Source organism: Malaclemys terrapin, chromosome 2, assembly GCF_027887155.1.
Source record: "Malaclemys terrapin pileata isolate rMalTer1 chromosome 2, rMalTer1.hap1, whole genome shotgun sequence".
Classification (NCBI taxonomy): domain Eukaryota; kingdom Metazoa; phylum Chordata; order Testudines; family Emydidae; genus Malaclemys; species Malaclemys terrapin.
In genome coordinates, this window is record NC_071506.1 from 133,089,986 (window position 1) to 133,111,620 (window position 21,635).

The 21,635-nt window shown below is 49.1% G+C and overlaps 1 protein-coding gene across 5 annotated transcripts in view; it reads right to left on the bottom strand.

Annotated features, from left to right (window-relative positions):
• Window positions 1–21,635, bottom strand: part of PEBP4 (phosphatidylethanolamine binding protein 4) — a 224,314-nt gene that overhangs the window by 184,522 nt on the left and 18,157 nt on the right. For 2 of the 5 annotated variants that reach the window (XM_054017319.1, XM_054017322.1), the window contains exons 2-3: window positions 12,585–12,730; window positions 9,817–9,949 (exon numbers count right to left, since the gene is read on the bottom strand). In XM_054017319.1, the coding sequence (XP_053873294.1) occupies window positions 9,817–9,949; window positions 12,585–12,730 (279 nt within the window). Of the gene's footprint in view, window positions 1–9,816; window positions 9,950–12,584; window positions 12,731–12,888; window positions 12,966–16,508; window positions 16,615–19,833; window positions 19,964–21,635 lie in introns of those variants that run through there. The other 3 variants (XM_054017321.1, XM_054017320.1, XM_054017323.1) reach the window with 3 other exon arrangements.

Genomic DNA, 21,635 nt, shown 5'->3' on the forward strand with positions numbered 1-21,635 from the left:
CAGGGAGTAAGGGGGCAGAATTGGGCCCTGAGCTTGGAGGTGGCTTGGATTGTGTTATCCCCCCAAAATCAACATAGATTAAAAAGAGAAATAGCTAAAACCGAGAATGAGGAGGAGTCAGAAATAGGGCGAAATCCTCCACTGGTGTAAATTGGTGCAGCACCATTTGCTTCAGTGGTTCCATGGTGGTTTACACCAGCTGAGGATCTGACCATATGGGTCAGTGAGAAGGCACACATTATGCAAGATGTGGTTGCTAATAGCTGGAGCCCACAGTGTCTAACAGCTGGCCAATAGCATCTGTGTTTGTTTATCAAAAAAATATATATATATCCAAATACCTCTTGGCCAGACCACCTGTGAAACAAGTTTGGTTGGATCTCAGCCCGGTTTCCAATGGCAGAGGAGTCCACATCCCAATAAAAATCACTCCACTGAACCTGGCCGCCTTGTCGGCAGTCTCAGCTGAAGAGTCACTCATATCTCTCGGCTGAGAACTTAGGCGCAAGCAGCTTCAGCCCCAAAAGCGTCACTTCCCCAGAAAATTTCAACAGGTCCAAATGCAAGACCCCAGCCTGAAAGTGCCTCCTGAGACAGAGCATAGCATCCTCCTCGTGGGGCTGCAGCTATGAGCAGAGCCGAGCTGCACAGCTGGAGGCTTCAGCGGTTAGAAAGAGAATCACCCTTTGCGGCCATACGCCAGCACCTGCATGTGTAGTCAGATTAATTTAAAGAGCTATGCGATCACAGTGAATGAGAACCCTTCACCCCTTTCACCTTCCTGCCCAGGATAATCAGGAACGTGACACACCTTAATAAGTTAGCCTTGCTGTCTCTGTTATTATTGTCCACATTTTGCAGATTGGGAGGGTGGGCACGGGTGCTGGAACAGTTTTTGTCGTGGGGATGCTGAGAGCCATTGAACCAAATTGTAAACCCTGTATATCATGGAAACCACTTTAAGCCAGTTCCAGCACCTATGGGCGGGCATGGGGTATTGGGGCTTGGAGAGGGCAAGTGACTTGCCCGAAGTTGGCCAGTGAGTTTGCAGTGGAGCTAGGAATAGAATCCCAGAGTCCTGACTCCCAGTCCGGTGCCTGGGAATGACTGCAGCTCAACGAGGGTCTGCAAACAAAATGCAAAGCTCACTTTGGAGCATGTGCTACTCAAGTTTCCGCTCACTTCAGGAGGGGAGCTGATCCCATCCCACTAGCACAGGTGTAGCTCTCCCCGCAGGTATCACACCCTCTCCCCATTACAGGTGAAGAGACTCAGCCCCCCTGGAGATAGCATACCCCTTCCCAGGGCAGGAGGAGAGAGGCACCACACCCCAGTGCAAGAGGTAATGTTCATAGAGGAAGCAGGCTAGGGGAAGATGACAGGTTTCAGAGTAGCAGCCGTGTTAGTCTGTATCCGCAAAAAGAAGAACAGGAGTACTTGTGGCACCTTAGAGACTAACAAATTTATTAGAGCATAAGCTTTCGTGGACTACAGCCCACTTCTTCGGATGCATCCGAAGAAGTGGGCTGTAGTCCACGAAAGCTTATGCTCTAATAAATTTGTTAGTCTCTAAGGTGCCACAAGTACTCCTGTTCTTCTTTTTAGGGAAAGATGGTTTCACCTACAGTGGGGAAAAAGCAAAGTTCCATCAGCTTGGCCTTCCCCAGTGGGCACACTCTGCAGACTAGGCCAGCAGACAATCACCACCACTCATAGTAGTGCCACCAACACAGCAAGATCAACTGCTCTATGTCCTCTGACAGGTCATCTTCACAGATGGCTGCATGGAAATCACACAGGATACACAATGACTAGATTGGAACTGGATTTCAATCCTTGCCAGGTGGTCAACTGGCTTCTGTGCTAACAAACTGCAGGGAAATGGAGATGTTGCATTGGATGGACCCCTGTATGTCCTGAACACACACTGCAAAGCAGCTTCTGTGTGTTACTGGGGGTGGGGGTGGGGAGGAGTATCTCAGAGTGTACAAAGCCATGGAGAAATCCAACATCCCTGGCTTTATGCATCACCGGGAAGCACCCAGAGACGGTGATCAGATAGCAAGTGTGAAAAATTGGGACAAAGCCCCTAATATCAGGACATCTGGTCACCCTACACCCAGATACCAGGACGACAGAAAGGTAGCTCTGCCTCACTTCCTTCCCTTGCCTTCAGGGTTGTCTCTGCTTACAGCCTGTCCTCTACTCAAAACACTTTTTTACTCATTTTATCAGAAAAGTGAAACTTCCCCCACAATTTAAACCTTGGTGTCTTCTTGTTCTCCTCCTCCACCCCCACCCCAGTCGGTCCCATGTGCCAGATAGAGAATATGGGGTCAGGAGCCACTCAAACTGATACCCCATCAAAAAAAGTTTGATACCTTGTTCATACAGAAACATGGTACCACATTCAGGCCAAACACTGGCTTAAAAAGGAGCAAATCAGAAAGACTGAAACTTGCCCGGTGAAGAGAGATCTTATTTACCAAGGATCACCACAGCAAGGATTTCCGAATATGCATGTAGAATTTGGCCTCCTCTGGGATCATTAATTAAAATCCCCACCTCCACTCCATGGGAAATGGGCACTCATATTTTCCTAGGAAAACCAAAATCTATAGCGTTTTGGTTCTTCAAAAACGCCAACTTTCCACTGTAAGCAAGACACTTCCTGCAAAAAAGATTTCATTTAACCAAAAATGGAAAAAATCCTGATCAGCTTTACACTTTCTTAAGAATTTAACAATCAAGTAGCAAAACACCCATCAGTATCATTATCCCCATTTTACAGATGAGGAAATGGAGGCAGAGAGGTGAAGCAACTTGCCAAGTTCACACAGTGAGTCGGTGACAGATGGAAAGAACCCCCGAGACCTGACCCTCAAAACCCAGTTCTAAGCATGAGAAACACTATCACCTGCTGGGATGTCCGTCAGAGAGCACACCTATGGGAATCCACAGAAGGAGGCACCTCCTGATCCACCTGAAGGCCATGAGTAACCACACCACACTGTAGCTCAGGAGCCTAGCTTAAATCAGCCATGCCTAGTGGCTGGGGTCAGCCCTGATCAAACACTAGTTTCCAATTCAACACAGACAATCTCACCTGCAGGCAATTCCTTTTGTTGGAAACGGACATTACGAGAGCTCCTCCAAACTTCAAAAGCATCCTAATGCATTCAAGGGTTAAGAATATATACAAAAGCATGGCCCTTTAGAGTCGGCTCTGCGTTTCAGATCTCACTGTGCATTGCCCCTTGCTGAAAATTAAAATACTATAACGTGCTGCAAAACCCAGCACATTGTGTGCTTTTCTGTCTCTCTGAAAGACTTATTTGGAAACCTACCAAGCTGTTCAGGAGCAGGTTAGTCAGCCAGCCACACATACACACTTAGGGAGAAAAGCCTGCAGTATACAGCATTCATGCAGCACCCCCTGCTGGCTGATCCCAGCATGACACCAGTGGCTCCAAAAGTGCTGCGAAAGCAGTTTATGCGAAGAGGGTCAAACTAGGAGGACAGAGGGTAAAACTCAGTAAACAAGAGAAGGTTGGGGCATTTGTCCAAACAGTGAGAACTGTTGAACCATGGGGTCATGTCTCAAAGAGAAGAGACTGAAGACTTGTCACTTGGGACACTAGAAGCCAACAGGCTTGATGTCCAGATGAAGAGGAGCAATCTTCCACTGTGCTGGGTTAAATGGGGTTTCGTGGACAGTTTCTATTTTCTAATGCCACCAGTTCTAGCATTAAAGTGGGGCTTACCCCAAGGAAGAGGTGCTAGAAACACCAACCTGGGCTCCCACGTTCATTGCATCTCAGTGACTCCAGACAAAATCTGCTAGCTCAAGTTTACTGGTACCTAGATTCTTCTCCCCACCCACTAGCTACCAACTCAGCCTGGGATCAGAAATGCAAGCTGAGCTCGCTCCTCATGGGCCATCACCAGATTCTGCAGGCCAATTTCTGGCCTTGATTACACCAGTGCACTCTCACTTGAATCAGGCCTTTTGTCTCGGCAGCGAGGCCTAGTGGCAAAAGCCCCGGACAAGCACTCTGAAGATAAAGGTTCTATTCCCAGGTCTGCTACTAACCTGCCGATTGACCTTGAGAAAGTCACTGCCTGTCTATGCCAGTAACAATACTTACCTTTCTAAAGTGCATTGAGATCTATGGATGAAGAGCCATATACAAGTGCTGCATATTAACACCTCACTGATGGCTGCTTGAGGGGCTCCCCCCTCTTTTTAGGAGTATTGTACTTCAGGCAACTTGGGCAATGTGGAAGCAGAGAAAGAACTGACAGGAAGGGGATGCAATGCATGACAGTTCTTTCTCTGCTTCCACAGCAACATGGAGGGAGATTTCTTATTACCACCAAGTGGCCAGTGAAAGTGATTCTCAACCCAGGGGCTTATCAACTGTGCAGTAAACCCCACCCCAGAGTACCAGCTTAAAGTTTCTTCTGTGTCAATTGCATCTCAGGATTACACCAGCTGCTGCTGTGTTTCCAGTGCTGAAAAGAGTGACTGGCACAGTAATCAATGGGAAACCAGGACATCTCCGTGTTCTATCAGATACACAGGAAAAGTATTAAGAGTCGTCATCAATGGACTGTGGATATTTGTTTGCTTGCATATCCTTTAGGATGGTCACCTTGCAATGTGAGTCTGTTAGCTGCTAAGCAAGGTCAGGGCTGCTCTATATTAGAATGGAAAACCCGTGTACCACTCCGGGACAGCAATGGTGATTCTTCAGGTGGTGTTAAGGGCACTGTGCTGCCTTTCATATGAGATGCAAGTGGGAGGTCCTGACCACATGGTCATAAGAGAACCCAGAGCACTTGCTACCTGAGTAACCCGAGCATCTCTGGTCCCATTCCATCTCCATCCTCCCAGGAGTGCTTGCAAGGAGAATAAAAGGTCAATGGTGCCATCTAGCAGTCTTCTACAAATACAGCAAGCATTTCACATGGCTTGCAAATCTCTCATGCAACAGAATCCCCACGTGCTGTACCACACCCACTCTCCAATGCAGAACAGAAGAAGGAGAATGCTGCACTTTAAACAGCGGGAGTCAGATTCTGCACAGCCTAGCGCCTTGTGTCATCCTTTATATCCATAGAAAGTCAAGGCAAAGTTTGGAAGCGCTAGTATCAGTTCCAAGGTTATTTACTGGTTTGCAACATACATGCTGCAGCAGGAAAAACACCAGGCTAAGCGTGCTGGCTTACAGTGACGGTTGTGCTCTGGTGACGTTCAGCTGTTTATTTCTCCTTTATGGCTAGCTAGGAAGCAAAGCTCAGATCGCCTAGCTGCGTAACGAGCCGGCAGCCTGCATCTCACCTTTGTGTCCCCTCTCTGCTGCTACTCATGCCTGGAACAGCCTCTCTTCATTCCAATACCCTCCTTAAGATGCCTTTTTTCTTGAAAGCCTTTCAGCGACAATGCCCAAGGAATAACGGCACAAGAGCCTTTGTCCAGCGAGCAGCAGACGGTCGGTGTCTACCTTAGGCTGCAAGCTCCTTGGCAGAGGGACGGTATCTTACTTTGAGTCTGACCAGCCCCAGGCCACAACGAGGGTAATCAAATCCCACTGTTCCTGGACCACTCTGAATAGCCCACCAAGCTCCTGGCTGACTTCGCTTTGGCCCATTCATCAGGGCCCAGCTTTTAATTTCCCCTGCCAAAGAATGTAAATATCAAGAGACTGAGCCAGTGAAGCTATTGCAGCTCGTCTGTCCTAAAGAGCTCTGGCTAATTGAGGAGTCCAGTTTAAAGAGCCAATGGAAGAGAATCTGGAAGACATTCAGGGTATGTCTACATTGCAATAAAACACCCATAGCACAGCCGCAGCTGGTCCATGCCAGCTGACTTGGGCTCGCAGAGCTAGGGGGGGACAGGGGGAGGTCTATAAAATGGCAGTGTAAACATCTGGGCTTGGGCTGGAGCCCAGGCTCTGAGACCCTTCCCTCCTGAAGCGTAGGGATACCCCCTAGCGAGCCCAGGGAAACATTAGGTTTGAATTCACTTCAGAGACCACCCAAGATTCAGGTTCATCACAAAATTTCCCAGGCCTGGGATTAAACCCATCAAGCTTTGTTTGGTGACACTCCTCCAAGTTGGTTCAAAAGCAGAGATGGGGGAAGCAAAACACAAAATTCAGACCTGGACCCAGTGTAAAGATTGGGCCCATTTGCAAACACTGGATCCAGGATCAGATTTCAAACTCCCAAACATCCGAGAGATTCAAATCTCCAGTTTCCCCTGCTCCTGCACTGGGTCAGGTTGGCTGAACCCAGCCCATCCTTTGAGTTTGCCATGAAGCCTTCAGGGTTTATTCCCACACAGCTGCATTCAGCCAACACAGTACAAGTCTCACTCGAAGCAAAAGCTTGGCTTCTCTCTATTGCCCAGTAGGGGTCGCTACCATGCTAGAAGTAGCTTATTCCCCAAGCAGGCTTACAAAACAGGCTTACAAAACAGACAGGTGGGAAAGAACTAGAAGGGGAGAGGGGATTTACTGCTGGGTCACATTTAGTCACGTGTTTCCCTCTTTGTGGTGTCAAGAGCTGTAATGATGCAGAACGTTGCTGACAACCACGATATCTCACTGCCCAGTGCCCACCCACAGGGGCTTCCTGCTTCACGCCCTCTAGCTTGCCAAGCACAGCAGCCAGCGAATCTCTTTCCTAGACAAGGGTCTCCATCCCAGGAACTCACAGTGCAGTGAATATCCCATCCTGCCAGTGCCCGAGCCCAGAGCCATTCAGCATTTTTCCCATACAGCCAATGGCTCTCCTCACAGTGATCTTCCATCAGAGTGTGGTTTAGATAGATCTCTTTCCAGAAGCCATCAGAACCACTCCATGCCTCCATGATAACACCAGGTGCTCCCTCACTGAGTTTCGAAGCACTCCCAGTCCTGGAATGAGGGACTGAGCACGGCCCCCCAAGCTGCGATACCCCTGCAAGGCAGTAGGATGCGCGGTCGCTAGACACCCAGGCTGGTTCTTGATTGCCATAGGGACTGAAGTGAAGGAGGCTCTCAGGCAGATGTCGGAGGCCCTCTGCCAGCAGAAAAGATCCAGACATCGATATCTGCTTTAACCCAGTCAAGTAATTGATTATAGTAGAAATGGGTCTCCAGAACAAACCTCACCCCTAAACCTTCCTCCCTCCTGTTCCCTTTCAGATACCACCAGCACCTCTCCCTCTTGTCTGGAGCACAGCCTGAGCCAAAACACACCTGTATACTTCCTGCAGGGCCTGCAGTTGCTGTTCCATCTCTCCCTGAAAACTGGCTTATGCTCTGTGCCGAGCATTCACCTAGGCCTAGGTGGTTTGGGGACTGGGTCATCAGCAGCTCTGAGTCACTTCTTCCAAAGCCCTTGCTACTGCAGTTCAGCCACTCCATGTGCCCCTTGACAGGACACAGGAGCCTGGGGAAAGACCCCAGTGCAGCTACACCAAGCTGTGCCGTTTAGAAACAAGAGCTAGTCTTTGAATCTGATTGACACCTCCTACCACCTGACCAATGCAGTGCAGAGATGGGCAGGACAGGTCATCCTCTAATGCACATACAAATGTTAGGAGGTGCAATGGTTTCCAGACTACAATTTAAATGGCAAGTGTTATACAGCGTCCCTCAGCCAATAAAGTGACAAGACATGTGAAGTGTCCGGTTTGCACGAATTACAAAAGATCTGCAGTTATGCACTACAACAACCCACAGTTCATTCTGGCTGTGCAGCCAGTGGTTTCAACAGACCAAACATTGCCTTTACAAGACAGTGGCACATAAACAGTGTCAGGGACACGGTCCAGTAATATAGCTCCCAAACTAAGGTTTTGGGGGGAAAAGAAAGTTTGCAAAACTAAGCCAAATAAAGATATTTGCAAATTCATTTCTACTTCAATTCAAACCAAACCTAAATCCAAACAAGAGAACTTAAAAAAATCTGCCAGACAATTGGTTTGCAACCAAAATCCTGCAGCTTTGAACTAATGCAGGAGAGTCAGGAAGTGACACTGACTAGATACCAAAGTGAAATTGACCAGCCTAGAGTTGTTGGGGTTTTTTTGTTTTTGCAGAAGAGCTGTGTGTAAGCTTGTCTCTTTTGCCAACAGAAATTGACCCAGTAAACGATATTACCTCACCCCGCTTATCAGTCTAATTTGGTTATCCATGAGCAGTGGAATACAAGTAGTGAGCAGCTCCAGAAGTAAAAGGAAATTGTTTAAGTGGTCAGATTTAATATCCAAGGTGGCACTAGTAACACAGGCAAGAAAAATCTCACTTAAAATCATGTTTGTAAAAAGCAGCCCTGATATCTTAATAGAATTCATGTGGTTTAAGTGCAGACAGTGAGATTTTTCACAAGCACTCCCTGTTATATTTTCACAAGAACCAAAAAGTCCTACTTTAAATTGCTGCAGCCATCCATGAAAGGATTGGGCAGAAAAAGCCAACTGAGCAGTTATCTTCAAAAATACATACAAGTGAAATCTGAACCAAAGTGCTACGGAATTTGGAAACCAAGAAGCAGCAAGCCAAGCTGCACCCCCTGTTAAGTGCCAGTGAATTAGCACAGTTACAAAAAAGAACCTACGGTTACATTTGATCTGACATTTATGTCCAACAGCCATGGAATTTCACTTTTGTGAAGATGCCAGGGCCAAGTCCACTGGGTATATGCGCACTTGTTGGCCCACCTCTGCTCCCAATGCAGCCAGTAGAGGCTTTTTCCACTGAAGACAATAGAAGCAGACAGACAGAGACCAATGAGGAATTTTTTTGTGAAAGTCCCACCCAGAAACTGAATCTCCCATTTCACTTAGTGCATCTCAGCTGGACTTTGATGCTCGACTGAAGCAAGAGCTGGTTTTCTTCCACAACACAAATAGCACCCGCAGAGTGCATGAGTTTAAAAGCTCTCTCTGGGCAGGGCCGGCTCCAGGCACCAGCCCACTAAGCTTGTGCTTGGGGCGGCACCTGGAGGGGCTCGCCGCCCCACTCCCCCCAGTGCCCTGGCTGCCAGGGAGAGCGGAGCCCCGGCTGGGGCTCGCTGCCCCGCTCCCCCCGGTGCTCCGGCCGCCCTCCCCCCCCCGGTGCCCTCTCCCCGGCCGCTGGGGAGAGCGGAGCCCCGGCTGGGGCTCGCTGCCCTCCCCCCAGGGCTCCGGCCGTCCTCCCCTGCCGTGCTGGGGGGAGGAGGGGTGCGGCCGGAGGCTTTTTTGCCTGGGGCGGCAAAAAAGCCAGAGCCGGCCCTGTCTCTGGGCTCAACACCAACCACTTAGCGCCCTCCCTGGGGGAATGTTTTATGCAGAGCACAGATTACTAGTTACAATCCCATCAGTTGAGGGGCGTCAGTGAAAAAACTTCAGGTTATAGAGATATATGGCTGAGTATTTCACAAAGAAATTAAGATCTCTAGTGTACATATAGCCCTTGTCCTTTAAGAAAACTTGACTATTGAATTCCTGTTCCCTGATTCCCAAAGGACACCGTCTCCTGATGATGCACTTCCTTGCGGTGTATTATTCAGACACTAGAGTCTGTGTGCAGTGTGGAGTTCCAGGCAGGGGTATGGTCCTTGGGAAACAAGGCTGGAGCCTAAGCTGTGTGGAAGCCTGTCTATCTATAAGTGGTAGCTATTTTCTCTAATAAATGCCTCCATTTAAGGCACACTGTGATACAAGATCACATGAGAAATTTGTCCACGTTTAATCCACAAATCCAAATACCTTAGACAAAAGCCCACAGATTCTTCTGTATGGCCCAGTGCAACTACACATAAGGGACTTGATTTAGGCTTTACCTTGTCAGCCTGTGGATAGGCAATCTTTGGGCTGCGCCACTCCTTGCTGATCCGTTTCCGGTACTGATTGCACTTGGGGATGTATGTGCAGCCAACGTCTCCCAGTTCTGGGTAGAAAACCTCCAAGTCCCCTCTGGAAAGGAATAAGGGGCAGGAGGAGAGAAACACTGGGGTAAGACTGTGGTGTTTAGGGCTGCTTTTGTGGGGAAATGAGGAATGAATTAGCTCTTATTTTCTGAGGAGGTTGTGAAGGCTAGGACTATAACAGGGTTTAAAAGAGAACTAGATAAAATTCATGAAGGTTAAGTCCTTTAATGGCTATTAGCCAGGATGGGTAAGGAATGGTGTCCTAGCCTCGGTTTGTCAGAGGGTGGAGATGAATGGCAGGAGAGAGATCATTTGATCGTTACCTGTTAGGTTTACTCCTCTGGGACACCTGGCATTGGTCACGGTCGGTAGACAAGATACTAGGCTGGATGGACCTTTGGTCTGACCCAATATGGCCGTTCTTATGAGGTCCTTAAACCAGGGCCATGATACTAAAAGGAAAATGAACTCAGCCCCCTTGAACCTTCCTTTAGTGTTGGTCTCTCAGAGAATAATGGAAGCACCCATCACGTTAAGTGCTTTTCTGAGCTGGGATTGAGATGTAAAACCCAGCTCTTGGCCATTTGTGATCTTCAAGGACCTTTTGGCACATTGTTAGTGCTTGGTGTACCTGCCCACCCTAATTGAGAAATTCCAGCCCACCTGTAGTTAGGAGATTACTGAAGTGTCATAACTTTTGCTAGATTCTGTGGTGGTTTATTTTCCAAAGGTGCACAAAAGCAAGAGATGCTGGGTCCCTCTGCTGGAACATGCTTCCCTTCCCCTTTGCCCAGTGATTAAGGTTTTAGTCTGGGACTTAGGAGACCCCAAGTCTGTTCACTGCTCTGCCACGCCACATGCTTCCTGTGCGACCTTGGGCAAGTCACTTTGTCTCTCTATGCCCCCGTTCTTCTCCCCATCTGTAAAATGGTGCTAAAAATACTTCCCTATCTGACATAGGGCACTCTGAAGCTCTGGTAACAAGGGCCATATAAATAACCAAGGCAGACTTCTGAATCATTTTTCCTTACCATGTCATGTAACACCAGAGAAACTGCACATTGTCATAGACCTAGAACGAATTACACTGCAATCAGAACTACAGGTCATGCCTTTATGCGAGCTCCAGATTAACAGAGAAGATGGCCTAGGGCTGCTCTAAAGGTTAGCTGGAACCGACATGAACCTTGTAAGAGGAGCCATTAAATCCTCCAGCCAACGGGGAAGCTAAGTGAATGCACAATATATGAACAAGACAGGAACAATTGTGCACATAGGGCAGGAGAGGTGGAGAGTTCAAAGCAAGATGTTCTTGTTTGTGACATGTGGGAGGAAATCAGAGATGGGATAAAATATACTAATAAGTAGCAAGGTTAAGTCCTTAATAATTTGGGAGCTCAGTTTAAGTTGCTTATTTTTAAAATGAACATTTCAGTTCACCTTGAAGAAATGGAGATGCTATTTTTATGCAAAAGTCCTTAGTAATACTGTTAAAAATAAAAGGAAAGACAGATGCACCATCCCTTCTTGTCTCCTAGCTGTGCTTCTGGGTCCAACATCCCATACAAATCCTCAATAGAGGATGAGCCACAGCCCTGAAGCACCAAAACCACAGATCCTCTACAACCTAAGCGAAGCAGCACCATTGTTAGCCAGTAACATCAGTGACCCGTTATTCTCCAATGGAGCAGTTGTTAGAAGGAGCCATAAGGTATGTTACTTCCCCACAACGTTGATGCCGTCTCTTCTGTTGTCAAAGCCTGTAAAAGTAGCTTTCCTGCATTCTCCCCCTTTCAAATCTCAGATCAAGTATTCTCTTGATATGCTCACTTTTGAGCTTCCAAGGTCTCGCCCCTGCCATGGCCTTTTAAAAAAAAATAGCCTTTACTCAAAACAAAAATTTCTGCTTAAACACCATACACACACTCTCTTTAGAAAACAATGTGGAAAACCCCACAAGAAAAACATGTTTGGGGTTTTTTTTAAGCCTGCTCTAGCTATTATTGATCTTCATCTTTGACTCAGTGAAGCATTTTGCAGGACAGAGGCTATACAAATTAAAGTTACAGTCGACTGTATTGTACAGGTCAGGGAATGATTAAAACATGACCAGGTGAGGATGCAAGGACCAACCTTGCATAAAATAATGCAAAGACTAGAAGTCCCAGTGGACTGTACATTACCTTGGTCAGAACTTAAGGTCAACCTCAGAGCAGACAGACAATGGATTTAGCTTTGCCCCGCCATGCTGTCAGGGCTCGCATTCACTACACTAGGAGGCTACAAGCCAGATTTATGAAGGGCCTGGATAACATTACGAACAATAGCATTTGTAGCTGCAGACCAAAAGAGAAGGGAAGTCAGATTTCATGCTTCAGGGCACTATTAGTTTACCATAAAAGGGTCAGGAAGGGTCACCATCCTTTCACTTCCGTTGCATGCAGGATTGCCCATGAGACCCACTGCGTGGGGAACTACCTTCTTTTGATGTATGAGCTTAGCCTACAGCTGGCAGCCAGAGGATACCTGATGCAATGACTTATCAGGTCAATCTGGTATGGCAAGTCCTACATTCCTGAGCATGTTGAGACCTGCAGGCTTCTCCTCCACAGGCCCCCCAGATACATGGTGTTTCAAGGCACTGGCAAATCTGAGAACAGCAACAAGTGGAAGCTGCTCACCTGCAGAACTTGTAGTCCTGGCCAGTCAGCTTCTCAAAGACGCAGGTGCCCCTGTGTTCATCCCCTGCGAAGGCCTCACCTCCCCAAGCAGCGACACCAGCCAAGCCTGCAACCAGCACCACAGCGGCCAGCAGCTTCATCCTGACCTGTCAGAGACCAAGGGACATCAGGTTAGAGCTTTCCAATGGCAAGTGGCACCCCAGACCTTCTCAGCAAGGCCTCTTCTCCCACACACAGGCTCCCTTTGGCACCGAGTGCAGGACAGTGGCTTCCTGAGGAGCCAGCCCTCCACCAGAGCACGCACCTCATCTCCCTTTCAGCTCTACTGCAATGAGACGGTTTGCAGCTGCCTTGCTGTTTCACTGGCAGTGTGAGCGTTTCCACTGCATCTCTTAGCCCTGCTCGCTATCTAGTCCTGGAGATAAGCTGCAGACAAAGCAAAGCCATTCTTACAAATCACTTTTGCCTCTGCCAATTCTACATCATTTAAATCTCTGTTATGTCAGAGGGTAATTGCATTTACTAATGACAGACAGCACCAGGGAACACAGGACTCCCACCAGGCTCTGTCTGCTGCTAGCCCTTAGCAAGACCTTGCTCCTCGGAGGGCCCCATTGCTGCCTTGTGTAACAGGCAGCTGAGCAGACCTCAGAAAAAAATAAATCAGCTGCACTTCTGCTGTTTGCTTTGGGTATACAGGAGGGAGAAGACAGTGAGTGGCTTTCCCTGGCTATAGCTGATGCAAACTCAATTCAAGTGTACCCACTATTCCTCCATGCCCCCCACTCCATACTCCCTCTCTCCTCCCCCATGCCTTGTTGGGCTTTCTTCCAGCTATAGCAATGGATCTATCAACATTTTCCTGAACACATTCATGGATGCAACCTGCTACACTGCCCTGAAGCTCCGGTACTGGCCACTGCCAGAGACCGGATACTGGGCTAGATGGACCATTGGTCTCACTTAGCATGGCAGTTCTTGCATTTTGAATTCCATATTTGAATCAATACTGCAGCTCCAAAAAACACGCAGCTGAAGCAGATGAGGTTTGGGGCTGAACCCAGAAAACCCCAGAAAGAGAAGATGTAGTGTTCTGGTCTCCCTTCTGATACAATCTGGGCCAGTAGATGGAATGATGGATTGGGAGTCAGGAGACCTGGATTTGATTCCCCTGAAGTACAAGCCTGACTGTTCCCTCCCACCCCACTATTCTTTGTTTTGCCCTTTTAGACTGTAAGCTCTTGAGGGCAGGAATTCTCTCACTATATGTCAAGTATCAGAGGGGTAGCCATGTTAGTCTGAATCTGTAAAAAGCAACAGAGGGTCCTGTGGCACCTTTAAGACTAACAGAAGTATTGGGAGCATAAGCTTTCGTGGGTAAGAACCTCACTTCTTCAGATGCAAGACTATATGTGTGCAGTGTCTAGCACACCCAGGCCTCCAGAGCATTGTTTGTACTACAGTAGTGCCTAGGCCCTATCAGTATGTAGCATGTCTTAGAGTCGACTGCTCAGAGAGTGCGCATCCTGAGGGACAACACTCTGTTGGCTAGTCAGTGATCAAAGCAGACATCCTTACTCTGCAGTACTAGCCAGGGTTAAACCAAGGTTTCTCTCTGAATAGTCATGCGAGTTCCCTGCTGCTTTTTGTAACACAGTGAAGTACAGCTTCACAGTGTGGGGGAAGAGGAGGGAGGTTTGCATGAAACACGGCCTCATTTCACCCAAGAAATTCAAATGAACACATTTAACTACTGAGAACAATTTCCATGGACGCTGCAGCTAGCCAGCTCGTCACGGAGTGAGAAGGGGCTTTGGAGCCTCAGTGAGGAACACAGCATAGAGGCCTAGGAATCAAACGGGAATTCGTTCTGCATATTTTTAAATCAAGGTTGGATCCCAAGATCTCTGCTCTAGTTCAAACAAGAATTAATTCAGGGAAGTCCTATGACCTGTGCTAGGCAAGTCAGACTAGATGAGCACATGCTGCCTTTCTGGCTTTATAAGATATGAAGGTTTTATACCTGGGGTTCCCATTCTAGACAGTCACACACTAATTCACTTTGAGTGGTTCCACCATAGCCTCTCGCAGTGGATTCCCTCCAGTTACTAGGCAGAGCCTGTCCCCCACCAGAGGGGTTGTGGCACCTTTAAGTAGGGTTACCATTCGTCCGGATTTACCCGGACATGTCCTCCTTTTTGTGCTAAAAATAGCGTCCGGGGGGAATTTGTAAAGCACTCACAATGTCCGGGATTTCCCCCTCCCCCGGCACAGCAGAGCGAGCGGCTGGGAGGGCTGCAGGAAAGTCCCGGGCTGGACTCCGGAGCAGCTGGAGAGGAGCTCCGCCCTGCATTCTGAGCAAGTGTCTCAGCACAAAGTGCAGCCCTCCCCTTTTGCAACTGGGAGCGGTTACTGCCATGCAGGGTAGCAAAACGGGAGCGAGAGCACTTTGTGCTGATACAAGGGCAGCTCTCCCCTGCAACCCGGTCCGGACCAGGGACCGGGTTTTGTTGTGCAGGGCCAGGGACCGGGTTTTGTTGTGCTGGGGAGCTCAGCCACGTGTCCGGCTCGCACAGAGCCCAACACCCTGTTCTGAGCAGCAGGGTAAGGGGGGGCAGGAGAAGGGGCAGGGAGGTTCTGGAGGGGGCAGTCAAGAAACGGGGGGGGGGGCTTTTGGGGGGGAGTGGAGAAAGTTTTGGGCAGTCAGGGTACAGGTAGGGGGTAGGGTCCTGGTGGGCAGTTAGGAGCAGGGGTCCCAGGAGGGGGCAGTCAGGGGACAGGGAGCAGAGGGGTTTAGATGGGTTGGGAGTTCTGGGGGGGGCTGTCAGGGGGCAGGAGTGCGGAGAGGGATCGGAGCAGTCAGGGGACAGGGAGCAGAGGGGTTTAGATGGGTTGGGAGTTCTGGGGGGGGCTGTCAGGGGGTGGGGAGTGGTTGGATGGGGCGTGGGAGTCCCAGGGGTCTGTCTGGGGGTGGGGGTGTGGATAAAGGTTGGGGCAGTCAGGGGACAAGAGGCAGGGAGGCTTAGATAGTCCTGGGGGGCAGTTAGGGGCAGGGGTCCCAGGAGGGGGTAGTCAGGGGACAAGGAACGGGGGGAGGGTTGGGAGGTCAGGGGGGGCGGGAAGTGGGAGGGGCAGGGGCGGGGCTAGGGCGGGGCTCCTCCCGTCCTCTTTTTTGCTTGCTGAAATATGGTAACCCTACTTTAAGCCTTCAGTGGAGCCTTTATTATTCAAAATTTGTAAATCAAGAAGGGGTCAGAGAGCTTATTCCAGGAGAACTGTGGATTTGTATGTGGTAGGATGCTTTGGGTATATTTACACTGCAATAAAAAACCCCATGGCACCAGTCTCAGAGCCGGGGCCAGCTGACTCGGGCTGGGGTTATAAAACAGTAGTGTAAATGTTCGGGCTTGGGCTGGAGCCTGGCAGGAGGGTCTCAAAGCTCGGGCTCCAGCCTGAGCATCTACACTGCAAACGTATTGCCCCACATCTCAAGTGGGCCGACACAGGTCAGCCATGGCTGTGGCCTTGGTCTTCTATTGCAGCGTAGATGCACCCTTACACGCCCCACCGTGCTAGATGTCATACACACACGTAGTAAGTGACCGTCCCTGCCCAGGAGCTTGCAATGGATACAACATCCAAGCAGATGGTTGGCAACTGAGGACAGAGCTTAAGTGACTTGCCCAAGGTCGAGCAGGGATTGGATGCAAGTCCCACTTAAGCATGAGACCAGCTTTCCTGCTGGACTTCCTGATACTTCTTTTCCCTTCTCTGGTGCACCTACCTCTGTTTCTGCCTCTCTTGATTGCTCCCTAATTCAGGAATAGCCAACAGGGAGAGGAAATTGCCCTTCCACAGCCCCCTCTCCCGAAGCAGGTCAGTCTCCCCCCCCACCCCCCGGTCCCCCAAATCTGGGCAGTTTACCTGGAACTGAAGAATCAGGCCAGGCTGGAGCAGGGAACTTATCTGCCTTAAGCAGGCAGATAAACACTGCAGCTGGCTGGACTTTGTAACCCTCAGTCAATCCTCATGCCCAGCCAGAGTGACAGATGGCAGGTGCCAGGGCGGGAAAGGGAGAGGAGCAGGGAAGCAGGAGCTGAAGCCGAATGGGTTTTGCAACTGTCAGTCATCTCAGACTTGACAGTTAGAGGCAGGTTCCAATTCTGGCTCCCCATTCTCGGGGGGAGGGGGGGGCGCACAATGGAGCATTTGTTGCGGGTTAGTTGATATGCTTCCTTCTGGGAAGATTTTGACATTGGAGGGAGTGGTCCTTGATCTCCAGCTGAAGAAACTGGGAGGGTGCATTTTAGGTTGCCATGGAGATGGTTTCTTCAGTAGGAGAGCAGAGGGCGAGACTGGAAGCCAGGGATGGGAGAGAGAATATACCAGGAGAGGCAAATAGCCAAGAGAAAAAGGGCAGCTGCTAACTCCTAAGTGAGAGACCAGTCTGGGGTGACCAGTTGTTTTGTAGGTGCTGTCCCGCAGTTCAATATGCACCTCGTATTTTATGTGCTACCACTTCTATAGGGCTTTTCATGAGAGGATCCAATAGTGCTTTACAAATACTCACCTACCTCACTGGCGGGAGCATGGAGAAGGGGGTTGTGTTAGCAGAAATGGAAACATGGAGAGGTTAAGATACTGATCCAAGGCAGTGTAACATGTGGGAGAGCAGGAATAGAATCCAGGAATCTCAACACCCAGTCCCAGAGCTCTGTGAGATCCCGCTCTTGGCAAATCCTGGATTGCAGTTCCTTCGCTCAAGTCGCTAGACTAGTGGGTCTCAGACTTTTGTACTAGTGACCCCTTTCACATAGCAAGCCTCTGAGTACGACCCCCACCTTATAAATATATAAAAAAAGTGTTTTTAATTTAACACCATTATAAATGCTGGAGGCAAAGCAGGGGTTGGGTGGAAGCTGACAGGTTGGTGCCTCCCCCACCCCCATGTAATAACCTCCCCTAGTTTGAGAACCCCTGCGCTAGACAATCCCAGATCCCCCATTTATATAAATCCCAAACTCAGCCCAGGTTTGAGCAAACCCTATTCCCATCTCCATAGGTTGTGAAAAGGCTTTAGGCATACGTTCTAGGACAGGCAAATGCTGGGGCACCCACCTTAATTTCAGAGGGTGCAAGTCTACAAAGAACCAGAAGAGTGAATCTCTGCACAGCTCTGAATTACTACACCCCCTAGTGACTGCCTCCAAGTTAAGTGGGAAGGATCCAGCCATGAAACGTTCATTTGTAGGATGCACCAGGCAATAAAGACGGTTGGCTAATTAATTCTGGCTGTCATTCCCAGCGGATAGTGTTTTTGCTTATACGTATTACAACACATGCGCCATTGTAACATAATAGTTACGGACATGCAGAGAGCGCACGGGCAAGTGAGAATGCCACTATCATCAACAGAAGAGGAACCAGGAATGTAATGGGAGCCATCCTCAGGTTTGGGAGTAATCGCACAGCGTTCCCACGTTCAGGGATGGGCAAGCCCTATAATTAGAGCCCTGATCCTGCAAACACCAATTCAGGTGAGTAATTCTTTTCCCACGGAAGTCAAGGCACCTGCTTGCATGACTGCAGAGCCAGGCCTTACATTCTCATCCTCTACTGTAATCCAGGAGTTAACGATTTCAAGAGCTCCACATTCCCCAGTATAACTGGTGGAATGACGAATGAGGTCAGTGGTAGCTGCATGTGCTGATCAAGGGAAATTCTAGCCCCATGGCACGAAGCTCGTGACTTCGCAACACTTGCTACGTGGCTGTGAGCCACCAAATCTCTCCTTATTACTTGAGGTGAGCAAGATAGCTGGCAGCATACATTTCGCCTTTCCCACTGCTAAGAGAAGCACACAGTTCCATTCCCCATTTTGACAGGTCTCTCCTTTTGAGAGATGGAGAAACCCAGTCAGGGTAACCAACAATGCTGCCAATACCCACTTGAGATTAGCGCAGGGGACACTCACATGGCCTTGAACTTGGATTGTGCATGCTCCTGCAAGGAACACTTGGGTGATTCAGTGCTCTGCCTTCTGTAGGCCCAGCCTTCCATCCTCCTTGCTGGCATCTTCTCTAACTCACTTCAGAATTTCTGCAGTGGTGACACTTGAGAAATTCCCTAGAGAGTTTGTCCCACTTGCTCAATGGCTTAGAACCTGGTTCCTGGTAGATGGAATCCCTTTATTGTAACAGGTCATAAAGGAGTTCTTCGCATCCTCCTAGGCATCCACTGTAACATTTACTGCAGTGCCTAGTCACATTGGGATCCACCCCACAGCACCCAGTCTGGGTCAGCCAGCACCAGGAGCTTGGACAGTGGCACTTGGTCTACAGTGGGGGATTTGCACCAGTGGTAACCCATAGTATATACACAGGTATAGTATGTCAAGAGGGGCTTGCATTGGGAAACTCCTGGTACCAGTCACTTTTACACCACAGCAGTGCATAGGGTTACCATATTTTGAGCCTCCAAAAGGAGGACACTCCACAGGGCCCCGGCCCCGCCCCCAGCCCCGCCCCAACTCCGCCCCTTCCCCAAAGTCCCCGCCCCAACTCCGCCCCCTCCCCTGCTTCCCGCGAACATTTGATTTGCGGGAAGCCTGAAGCAGGTAAGAGGAGTGTGGGGGGAGGAGGCGTGGCCCAGTCTGGCCCCCCCGGCGTCTCCAGCCTGGGTCGGTTCGGGCCCTGGGGTGCCGGCCCCGGGCCTGGCCGAGCACCCCCGGCCCGCCCAGCACTGCCGATCCCCTGCCCGGCCCCCGGCCAAGCACCCCCGGCCCGCTCAGCACCCCCCGGCCCAGCCCCCGGCCCAGCACCGCCAGCCCGCATGTCCCGATTTTCCAGGACATGTCCAGCTTTTTGGGATTTCCCCCCGGACGGGGATTTGGAGCCCAAAAAGCCGGACATGCCCGGGAAAATCCAGACGTATGGTAACCCTAGCAGTGCATCTACACTAGGATTTGCATTGGAATGTGTGTCTGCATCCCCCCGCTGCCATTGTGTCAAGGTTTACAGAGTACATATCCATACTTCCCAAGCATGACAAGCGGTCACTGCACTCCTGGAGACATTTCAGTAAAGGGCAGGAACATGAATTAAATCTTGGATCCCCTTTAAGGAAGGCATCATTGCTTCGCAGATGAGGAACGCCAAGGTTACACACACTCCAATCGTGTCCTTTCTGATTGCTAATCCACTCGCTGCTTTTCACACCCCCAAGATACTCCCTGCATCACAATAAATACCTGTTGATGCTGCTCACATTGGGCCCTTCACTTGCTTTTGATACGGTGACGTGGCATCTGTTGGGCTCCTGCCTCCCCGCACAGCTATTGTTTACTATATAAAGTGCATTTGCCAGGCGTGGCTTTGAGCCGGAGCGAGGCTCTGGGCACCATTCTGCAGCAAGTCAAGACTGGCTTGCAAAGAGGCACGCTCAGGGAGGTGCTTACCAGAGAGGAGGAGAGCAGGATACACACACTGTCAGCCACTTCCATCATGGATAGTTATGAAACACAATATGAGCAAAGGGATAGGAGGATGGGCAAGGGGCAAACAGAGTTCCCTTAGTGACTGCGTAGGTAGACTGAGCAGTTGAGAACAAGCCTTTTTGCTATATCTGGTGTAAGATGAACTTGGGTGTTAGCCCTAAAAAACTATTTGCAGAGTAATTCTAATGATCTTAGGACTCTCGCAGAGAGCAGAGCTGTAATGACAGCAAGAACGCCATGCCCACCACTGCTGAGTGGAGCCTGCTACAGGCATGAAGTCACATTGCAAAGCTCAGTACAGCGGCTTCTATGTTCATTTGCAAGGTCAAATGACCATCAGCCAGCACGACCCACCTCCCTGGAGGCTTAAAGCCAATAGACAGTTTGCTTTCTAGATACATGCCTGGTAAAGGGAGATTCAGAATGCATAGACACAATATTGTCCGGCAATGAAGCAAACAACAGTACTGCGGCCTGTCTACAACATCTTTCTTTACAGATGCTTTAGGCCTCTGAGACAGTGAGGAAATAGCAGAAGAACTGTGCAAATAGTTGATTTTTGGTTCACTGGCCAAACAAACCAAAAAGTCACCCAAAAAGACAACAATCTGATCTGAAACAAAAAACACACAAAACAAAAATATAATTTCTCAGCAAAATAGAGCCAACTGAAATATTTTGAACTAGGATTTTCTCCCCTCATTAAAAACACCAGTTTTTCAAAAACCTGGAAGTTATGTGGCAAACTGATGGCTCATTTGTGCCATTAGTGAAACTATCAACATTTTGTTTACTAAAACCCCGGTTTCTCAGTAAGTGAAAAAATGCATAACTGCTCCAATAGTGGTTTCAGTAATCTTCCTGGTGAGGGTTCCTTCCCCCCCTCCCCCAAGTAAAATATTGATCCATTTTGAGAAGAGCTGGTTGGAACATTTTTGCTTAAGTGACATACAGCTTCAATGAAGCAGTGGAATACTTTCACCGGGAAGGTTTGGTTTTTGTTGTGAGGGGTGGGTGAGAGAATGAACGAAAATGAACCCACACTAACTGGGTGGCAACTGCACTAGCCTGTGATGTGGCAAACCCAGATTCAAGTCTCTGATTTGGAGTGATCTGGGAAGGGGATGGAGTGGGGGGGGGGGGGGGAAGCCATCCTTTGCTCTAAATCAGGCACAGTGGGGATTCACCCAGCTATATAGAGTGACACACACCAGTTTTGATCCCAGCAACAGAGTTTGACCTGCAACAATTTTTTTTTTTTTTTTTTTTTTTTTTTTAAAAAACAACATTGAGTGGCTGCAGTAGACAGCCACCAACTTTTTGGAGAAGGCAAGTTTTCTTCTCTTTCTCAAAAGCACTATGCATGCCATGGATACTACATAAATAAAAGACCCATTTTACAGATACATAAAGAAGCAGCGCAGAAGGAGTAAGAGATCTGTTCATCATCACTCAACAAGATGGGATCAGTCTGAGGGCAGGATGCAGCACTAGGCTTTAATCCAGTGATGTGCTGGAGGAGACTCTTGTTTACTTTGATGCTAGAATCTTGAGGA